Source organism: Orbicella faveolata, unplaced genomic scaffold, assembly GCF_042242905.1.
Source record: "Orbicella faveolata isolate gen_17 unplaced genomic scaffold, um_ofav_v1 contig_24, whole genome shotgun sequence".
NCBI classification, from domain to species: domain Eukaryota; kingdom Metazoa; phylum Cnidaria; class Anthozoa; order Scleractinia; family Merulinidae; genus Orbicella; species Orbicella faveolata.
Genome location: NW_028301552.1, coordinates 26,608,377 through 26,618,821, shown reverse-complemented (window position 1 = coordinate 26,618,821; position 10,445 = coordinate 26,608,377). Strand labels below are relative to the sequence as shown.

General features: G+C 42.7%; 1 protein-coding gene and 1 pseudogene across 1 annotated transcript; both read left to right on the top strand.

Moving 5' to 3' along the window:
* Positions 1-638: 638 nt before the first annotated feature.
* Positions 639-2,500, top strand: LOC149111108 (uncharacterized). Its single transcript, XM_089292376.1, has 3 exons — positions 639-1,002; positions 1,187-1,526; positions 1,618-2,500. The coding sequence occupies exons 1-3, from the start codon at positions 639-641 to the stop codon at positions 2,498-2,500; spliced, it is 1,587 nt and encodes a 528-aa protein (XP_089148502.1).
* A 6,582-nt stretch (positions 2,501-9,082) lies between these two features.
* Positions 9,083-9,792, top strand: LOC149111107 (uncharacterized; annotated as a pseudogene).
* Positions 9,793-10,445: the final 653 nt, after the last annotated feature.

Genomic DNA, 10,445 nt, shown 5'->3' with positions numbered 1-10,445 from the left:
ATGGTGCTGGGGAGAAAGCTGAATGCCATCGTATTGCCACAAGAGAGATACTGAGCCAAGAAGAATCGACTAGCAAGTTCATCCCTTTGAAGAGCTGTAAAGAGATAATGATTCCTTCAACCATCAAGAGAATGTTCGAGCAGGACTTTTCCAAGAATCAAGACACTAACTCAGCAATGTCTCAGGAGGATTTGAAGTTTATGAAAATAACTGCAGGCGGTATTTATAAAGCAGACAATGGACACTATGAAGTTCCCTTACCACTTTGTGATGAAAATGTCCAGTTACTGTGCAACAAGAAGCTCACTGAAATAAGATTGAAGCAGCTACGAAGATTCGCCAGTGACTCAAAATACAAAGAAGATTATGTGGCGTTCATGGAGAAGATGCTGGAAGCCGGGCACGCAGAGAAGGCCCAAAAACAATGCCATGAAAGAACATGGTACATTCCTCATCATGGGGTGTATCACCCGAAGAAGCCAGATAAACTTCGAGTAGTATTTGATTGCTCAGCAGAATTCCAGGGCTACTCCTTTAATCGAAACCTTCTTCAAGGACCTGACCTGACAAACTCCTTGGTTGGTGTCCTGTGTCATTCTAGACAATAACTGGTGGTATTTGCTTGTGACATAGAAGGCATGTTCCCTCAGGTCCACGTCAATGAAGAGCATCGTGACCTTCGTTTCCTCTGGTGGGATCAAGGAGACACCACAAAGGACCCCACAGAATATCGAATGACAGTACATCTTTTCGGCGCCACTTCCTCCCCGGGCTGTGCCAACTTAGCTCTACGAACTGCCGCTGATGACGAAGTACATGAACTTGGAGCAGAAGCAGCTTCGTTCATCAAGGAAATTTCTGGACTTAAGTCAGTGCCTACAGTCCCAGAAGCTGTTGAATTAATCAAAAAGGGAACTGAGATGTGCTTGAGAGGCGGCCTCAGACTACACAAGTTCACGTCTGACAGCAAAGAGGTTGTTGAGTCTACAGTCGTAGTCCTGTGCAAAAGAGATCAAGGAGCTTGACCTGAATCGTGATTTGCTTCCCCCCAAACGTGTGCTTGGTGTGGAATGGAACATCAAGAACGACGCTTTCCAGTTCCGTATTAACCTTTAAGATAAACCACTGACAAGACGTGGCATCCTATCAACAGTCAGCTTAATATATGACCTGCTTGGTTTTGCAGCCCCATTCCTACTTCATGGAAAAAGAATTCTTCAGCTTCTGTGCAAGGAAAGCATTGGTTGGGATGATGCCATACCTGATGATTTGCGGATGAAGTGGGAGATGTGGCGATGTGAACTTCCCCTCCTAGAGAAGATAGAAGTCCCAAGATGCTTCAAGACAAAGGAAATGGAAAACTTGAGGAAAGTCGAGCTACATCACTTCTCGGATGCTAGCACAGAGGGATATGGCCAGTGTTCTTATCTCTGCCTTGTGGACACAAACGACCAAGCACACTGTTTACTTGTGATGGGTAAAGCAGATGTGACCCCTTTAAAGCCGATCACTATACCATGCCTTGAGTTAGCAGCCACCCTGGTGCCCGCAAGAGTTAGCGACATACTGAACAGAGAGCTTAGATATGATGAAATAAAAGGTGTTCTGGACCGACAGCAAGGTGGTTCAGGCTTACATCCGCAATGATGCCTGTCACTTTCACACGTTCGTTGGAAACCGAGTGCAGCAGATCAGGGATCGTACCGTACCAGAACAGTGGAATTTCATTGACGGGAAGAACAACCCTGCTGACGACGCCTCTCGCGGCCTGAGTCCCAAAGACCTTCTGCAATCCTCACGATGGCTACAGGGCCCATCCTTTCTGTGGGACCACCAAGACAGCTGGAAAGACATGGATGAGAGCATACCAGAACCCCTCAATCCTGATGATAAAGAAGTAAAGAAGGCATCCACCTTGGCTACGAGCACTACTAATAAGGAGCAACGCCCAAACCTGCTTAAATGGCTGGAATACTTCTCAAGCTGGTTCAGAGCAAAATGCGCCGTAGCTGTTTGTTTGCGATACCGAAGGATCCTGCTAGAAAGAGCTCACAGCAAGAAGATGACAAATGGGGAGTTGAAGACAAGATTTTCATCATGCAAGTATAAGCCGGTAAATGTAGAAGAACTAAATGCAGCGGAACAAGAAATCGTTAGACGCACGCAGGTAGAAGCCTTTAAAGAAGAAATAAGGAAACTGAAGAACAGAAACGCAAATCATGAAGTCCAAAGAGGAGATGACTCAAAATCTAGTATCCAGGGTACTAAAGGAATCAGCTCCCTCTACCGTCTGGATCCATTCTTAGATCGAAGAAACCTGGTGAGAATTGGCGGATGCATAAAGCAAGCAAGCGTCTCCAAAGATATTAAGCACCCCATCGTCCTGCCAGGACAGGGACATATTAGCAAGCTCCTAGCCTGGCATTACCACAAGAAAGCTCTGCACCAAGGAAAGGGTATTACCCTAACGAAATCCACTCCTCTGGCTACTGGATCATAGGCGGTGGCACAGTGGTCTCCAGGTTAATCCACGAATGCGTCACTTGCAGAAGGCTCAGAGCAAAGGTCCAGGAACAGAAAATGGCGGGCCTCCCTTCAGGCAGATTAGAACCAGCTCCTCCGTTCAGCTACTGTGGAGTGGATTATTTTGGGCCTTGGTATGTGAGAGAAGGGCGCAAGGGTCTCAAGAGGTATGGAGTCCTATTCACATGTCTTGTTGCAAGAGCAAGTCATCTTGAAGTTGCCAACTCCTTGGAAATGGACTCCTACATCAACGTCCTCCGCCACTTCATATGCAGACGTGGTCCCGTATGGCAGATGCGCAGCAACAATGGATCAAACTTCATTGGTGCACGAAGAGAGCTAAAGGAAGCACTAGCTGAAATGGATAAAGATAAGGTAAAGGCAGAGATGTTGGAGGAAAATTGTGACTGGATTGAAGTCAAACTTGATGTCCCTTATGCCAGTCACATGGGTGGAATATGGGAACGGCAGATTAGAAGCGTGAGAGGTGTGTTGTCTGCCCTACTGGAAAAAAATGGCCAGCAAATGAACGACGAAGCCCTGCGAACCTTCATGTGTGAAGCAGAGGCAGTGGTTAACAGTTGGCCCTTAATGACGGAAAGCATTACATCGCCATGCTCTGCAGAAGCGCTCACTTCCAATCACTTTCTTACTTGGGGCGTTCTGCCTCCCCCAGGAGTGTTCACTTCTGCTGACCTCTATTCTCGAAAATGGTGGTGATGGGTACAGCACCTAACCAACGAATTCTGGTGCAGATGGAGAAAGGAATTTCTTCTTTCTTTACAGGAGCAACAAAAGTGCACCCGCCCAAGGAAAAACCTTAAAGTCGATGATGTCGTTATTCTCAAGGACGATGACACACCCAGAAACCAGTGGAAAGTTTGTCGCGTAGCTGAAGCACTACCAGATGAAGATGGATTGGTACGCAAAGTAAGGCTGGAGATTGGCAGTTCGAACCTAGCATGGACGGAAAGAGAAGTCAGCCTCTGTCCACACTGGAGAGACCAATCCACAAGCTGATCCTATTGACCACAAATGAACCAGATGAGTAGAGACCAGGGAATCCCCGTCGAGGAGCCATCACAGAGGAAACAAAAAAAAAGACTTTGTATAAACGTACCATGCCTATGAACCATAGAGAATGGACAATGATACAATTATGTTACAATTTGCAAATAAGATAGTACAAATTAGAATAAATTAAGGTATTAATTTAGGGGAGCCATGTAACCGCTTCTGGTAAAGTTGAGGAATATTTTCTCATTTCATTGATGTTACAGTGATTGATGCATTAAATGCTTAACAAACATAGCCCAAATTCAGTTCAAGCTAAGATCCCTTCTGTTCAAGATCGTAAAACAAGTTAGAGCGAAATTCTCATAGGAAAATCAAGACCCGTGAATGTTGTTGACCGCTTTGCTTCGATTTGTGTAAAAAGGCCTGAGGCCACAAGGTTAGGATTAAAGACAATAAAGTAAAGATTGTTCTCCTATACTGGCTTGGTGTTCTTAGGAGTTTCAACTGCACATGCAAACAACCCAGGAGAACGAGATTTCAATTCTGACTTAAGAAACCGTTACAGCCCTCTTCCACACCCTCGCAAGCGACATACATCTAAATGATCTCGTTCTGAAAGACAATTGTTGGCGGCTGTCTTGCAGCTCTTTTGCCTGTCTTTATAAAATTATTTTTTCCTGTGACGCACAACACATCTCTCTGATATGTTCTGTTTACCTGTATGTCGCATTTGTTTAAATAGAAATAGACAGAATGTGACAGCATGACACAGGCAAATTTAGACCTCTTTTGTGACAAAAACCAATTAAATTTGCTACACTAAATTTGCCAGTATTTGTCAAAGTTAATTGATGCTCTAAATCATCTCGATGCCACAGAAGTAAAAAGTCCAGTACCATGCATACTTCTTGGTGACTTCACCATCAACTTACTTGAAGAGACAACAGAGAAAAGAGCAATTGCAAGATGTCTAATAGAGGAAAGAGGGTATATGTAATTAATAAAACAATGCAACACTGACAGTCATATACTGACAGATCATGTTTATACCAATGTATCATATCTTGTAGTATCAACAGGTCTCCTTGAGTCATACTACAGTGATCACAAACCCATCTATATTTCCCTAGCAGCCCCGTAAAACAGATTAATAAAATTATTGATACACCAGTTTACATAATTTTCATCAAGTTCTCTACATATAAGAAAATAATCTGCTTAAAAATCAAGGAAAAAATTGTTTAGTACATACACAACAGCCGCACAAACCAAAAAAAAAAACACACAACATAGGGAGGCAGACAAGGGATGTCTATCTGGAGCATTTCTGCCATGCAGTACCAAGCTCACTTAATGGCGATTTTCATAGGTTTAATACCAGTATGGTGGCCAGGAACTGCCAATAACAAAATCACATTTTTGTGTAATAAATCTTAGTTTGATTGAGAAATAAAACAAAACTAAATAAAACGTGAAGTAAAATGAAATAAAATTTGAAAGTAAAATGATATGAAATTTGAAAGTACGTTGAATTTTAAAAGTAAAACCATGTTACTTTTAAGTTAAGCTAAAATGGAAATACAGTTCAATGTGAAATATAAAATCAATTTCAAATGAAATTCAAAGTGAAAGTGAAGGTGAATTCCACGTGGCCGAGCGCTGCCCCTACCATCATGCTACCTGCACTTACAAGTAACAGAACAAACCATGTGGCGGAGTGGAGGCAGTTCGCAAACAAGCAGTGTCAAAAAAGAGCTGCTAAGAGGAAATGACCAGCACGAGAATCTTTAAAGGCGAAAGATGAAACAATTTTGCAGAGGATGAGTTCCGAAGTAACTGGAAAACAGCAAAAGTACATTAGGATTGGGCCAAGAGAATTTGTCCCATTCGAATTTGATGAAATAACTTTCGACATAGTAGAAGCTTGCCAGAAGTACTTTGCTACCCAAATCGATAAAGATATGGTTTGGAACAACTTAGCTGGTGAACATTGTAATGATCAGCGGTATTTCGTATTAGTACAGAGTACAGACGTGCGCATTGTACCGGGACTCGGCAGCCATGTTGGAATGAAAACTTGGATGTTGTTTACTGGAGCTGTGTTTATCTGAATCCATCGTGCTCTTAGAACAAGATTATTACATGGTGTCAGAAGTAAAGTACGAAACAGAAATTCAGCCACCGATCCAGCGAATTTTTGGATAAAATACAGACCGTATTTCAGTGCAGTCAACATTTGCGATCGTAGTTCATGTCACAGGATTAGTTGAATCCCATTGTGCCAAGGGAGAAGAAAACACCGAAGAAATACAGCAATTACCAGTTGAAGACAAAGAAAATACACATGAAATGGCTATGCAGTTGGGCCTTCCACCTCCAGAACCTCTCAACTTAAGTGGGGGAAACATCTCTGCCAACTGGAAGAAGTTCAAACAGAAATACACAAATTACGAAATTGTGACCGGAATAAGCTCGAAGGACAGTTCAACCAGAGTAGCAACACTTCTGACAGTCATCGGCAACGATGCTATTGATGTCTTCAACACACCAACCTGGGATGAAGAAGGTGATGACAAGAAAATCGAAAAGGTACTGTTGAAATTTGAGGAACATTGTGAACTGAAGAAAAATGTAAGCTACGAAAGATACAAATTCTTTTCAAGAGCCCAAGAAAGCAGCGAAAGTGTCGATCAGTACGTAACGATATTAAGAAAGCTTTGTGAAACATGTGAATTTGGAACATTGAAGAACTCTCTCATCAAGGACCGAATTGTACTTGGTGTAAACAACACAAAAACAAGAGAACGATTACTCAGGGTGCCAGACCTTACTCTAGAGAAAGCATTAGATGTGGTATGATCTGCAGAGGCAACGGAAATGCAAATGAAAGAACTGGACAGCGACTCATCAGTGCATGGAATTGGAAAAGAGAAGAACAAGTCAACCTGCAAGAAAACATCCGCAGACAATTAAGAAAAAAGACCTCTGAGCAAGACGTTCGATTGCTGGAACTGTGGAACCAGATATGGCTCAAGGGAGTGTCCTGCATATGGCAAAACATGTAACAATTGTCAGAAACGAAATCACTTCCAGAGTGTGTGCAGATCACAAAAAAAAGTCCATTGACTGGGCGTAGAGCAACAAGGAGAAGAACACGATCTTGACTCAACCCTATTTGTAGGAGCTGGCACTACAGAAGTTCAAATCCAGAATGAGGAGTGCTTTGTGATGTTGCCAGTGAAAGGACATATCACAAGACTCAAGATAGACACCGGCTCTCAAGTCAACATCATGCCACTCAAAGATCTAAAGAAGATAGTTGGAAGTAATCCACAGATAAATACCTGCAACCATAATCTAGTCAGTTACTCTGAAGACAAGCTAACAGTACTTGGCACTGCTAAACTGCCAGTGAAATCCAAGACAGATGTAGAACATGAGCTGACTTTCCATATAGTGGAAACAAATCAACCAGGATTATTGGGACTCATCTCATCTCATGATCTGGGTTTAATCAAAGTAGTTATGATGGCTAAGACAGAAGAAAAGCAAACGGAACCAGACCAAGGTGAGGAAGTTACGAAGTCGTCTGAGGAACTGAGAGAAGAAGTACTGCAGAAATATGCACAGGTATTCACTGGGTTGGGACGTATGGAGAAACCTTACCACATTGAAGTAGACCCTACTGTGACACCTGTCATAAACCTGCCAAGAACCATCCCAGCAGCCCTTCGTGACAGAGTGAAAGAAGAATTAGATGACACGGAAAAGTGAGGAGTTGTTCGCAAGGTAGAAGAACCCACAGATTGGGTCAACTCTATGGCCATTGTTGAAAAGCCTAGTGGTAGTCTGCGGATCTGTTTAGATCCAAGGCACCTCAATAAAGCAATAAAGCGGGAACATTTTCAGCTACCCAGCATTGAAGACATCACTACACCCATGGCAAATGCAAAATGGTTCACCAAGCTAGACGCAAACCAAGGATACTGGCAGATACCTCTTGATGAAGAAAGTCAACTTCTAACTACCTTCAATACACCGTTTGGGCGGTACTGCTATTAGGTCACTCCATTCAGAATCACGTCTCCCCAAGAAGTCTTCCAAAAGCGGATGAGTCAACACTTTGGCGACTTGGAAGGAGTTGAAACCGACATCGATGACATCATAGTACAAGCAGAAACAGAAGTAAAACATGACCATCGTCTACAAGCAGTCCTTGAACGATGTGACAAGATTAACCTAACACTAAACAAAGAAAAGTGTGTCTTCAAAGCCAAAGAAGTCACCTACATTGGTCACAAACTCACGTAAGAAGGAGTCAAACCTGATGATGAAAAGGTACGTGCCATCAATGACATGCCTGCACCAACTGATAAGAAGGGAGTAGAAAGACTCCTTGGAACAGTCAATTATCTGGGCAAGTTCACCCCAAATCGGGCAACCATCACTGAACCTTTCAGAGTTCTACTACGAAAGGACATTGAATTTCAGTGGTCACATGAACAAGATAAAGCACTTCAAGAAATCAAAAGCATCCTAACCAAAGATGGAGGGCCAGTCCTGAGATTCTTTGATGTACAGAAGCCAGTTACTATCAGCTGTGATGCCTCCCCAACCGGCCTAGGAGGGGTGCTGCTACAAGACCGACGTCCTGTTGCCTATGCTTCAAGATCCCTCACTGATGCAGAATCAAGATATGCTCAAATAGAGAAGGAACTCTTGGCTGTTCAATTCAGCTTAGAACGTTTCAACCAATACACCTATGGAAAGAGAGTTACTATTGAGTCAGATCACAAGCCACTTGAGGCCATTGTTAAAAAAGCACTGGCATCAGCGCCACCAAGACTACAAAGAATCCTACTCAGAATGCAGAAATATGATTACACGTTGGAATACAAGCCAGGAAAGGAGTTAGTGTTTCCTGACATGCTCTCCAGAGCACCACTTCCTGAAACAGCATATGGCAGCATGGAAGTTGAAATTGCACTACATGTCCACTTGGTAACTTCTAACCTACCAGTCTCAAAGCCCAAACTAGAAGAAATCAAAGAAGCCACAGTGGATGACCCATCACTGAAAGAACTGAAAGAAACATTCAAGTTGGGATGGCCAGAAACAAAGTCTCAAACACCAGCAAATATTCAAATCTACTGGAATGTAAGAGATCAGCTTTCTGAAGTCGAGGGTGTTCTCAAGAATGACAGAATAATAGTCCCGTCCTCTATGAGAAAAGAAATGCTGCAAAGGATACATCAAGGCCACATGAGGATCGAAAAATCCAAACGACAAGCAAGAGATGTACTGTATTGGCCAGGAATGAATTCTCAAATCAGCGACATGATATCAAGCTGCACCATTTGCTTACAGCATCAACGGCAAAACACGAAAGAACCAATGACCCCTTCTCACAGACCAAGCAAGCCCTGGGAAATAGTTGCCACAGACTTGTTTACATGGGACAAATCTGAATACAGGCTAATTCTATAGGAAAACTCATTCCAGTTCGCTGGAAAAAAACTACCTCCAAATACATGGCACAGCCATGGGCACAAAAATGGCAGTAGCATTTGCTAACATCTTCATGAGTAAGGTAGAAACAGAAATCCTAAGCCAAAGCGCATTTCAACCGCTCGTCTGGAAACAATATATAGATGACATATTTTCACTCTGGACTATAAACAGGGATGAAATATTACAGTTCATTGAACAAGCAAACAACCACCACCCGACAATAAAATTCACGGCTGAGGTTTCTGAAACGGAAACGACATTCCTGGATACGAACATTTCTAAAGGCGAAAGATTCAAAAAAGACTCAGTTCTTGATGTGCGTACCCACTTCAAGCCTACTGAAACGTTCCAATATATACACTTTACTTCATCCCACCCACCGGGAGTTAAAAAAGGTTTCATCAAAGGAGAGGCTTTAAGACTTCTCAGAACGAACTCTTCTAAGAAAATATTTGAAGAGAAAATCAAAACCTTCAAGTCACACCTTATTGAGAGGGGTTACCCAGAGAATCTTATTCAAGCAACCCTCTCTGAAGTGAACTTTGAAGAGAGGAAACTAGCCCTCTGCCTTTTGTCACACAATATCAACCATCAGTGCCAAACCTAAAACAAATCCTAATGAAAAAATGGCATTTAATAGAACAACAACCATTACTGAGCGAAATCTACAAGGATCTGCCCCTTGTTTCATACAAAAGAGGGCGTTCGCTCAAAGATATACTTGTGAGAGCCAAACTATAAAAGGCTAAAACACATGCTTGAGAGTCGTGCAGGCCTGTCAACCCCATTTTACACATCTGAATACCTGATCGTTGTTGACTATCACTCAAGATATTTTGAAGTAGCCAAACTACCAGACACCAAAAGTACCACAGTCATCACCTACACCAAATCCATGTTTGCCAGACATGGAATACCATCTGAAGTAATCAGCGACAATGGTCCCCAGTACGCCTCTAAGGACTTTTCACTGTTTGATAAACAGTGGGAATTCAAACACACTACTGTCAGTCCACTGTACCCCCAGGCAAATGGTCTTGTTGAGAAAGAAGTTCAAACAATGAAAAATATACTAACCAAAGCAAAGCAAGATCGCCGCGATCCTTATCTGGGACTACTTGAATACAGGAACACACCAATTGATGTTGGTTCACCTGCGCAACTGCTCATGAGCCGACAACTAAGGTCAATCATTCCCACTGCCGACGCACAATTGCAGCCTAATATCCTTGATCCACACAAAGTTAAGGAGAAACTGAGGCTCAAACAAGAAAAACAGAAACACTATTTTGATCAGCATGCCAAACACCTCCCCACGTTAGAGAAAGGTCACCGGATCAGAGTACAAATGGCAAGCCATTGGTAACCAGGCGTTGTAACAGAACATGCAGGAA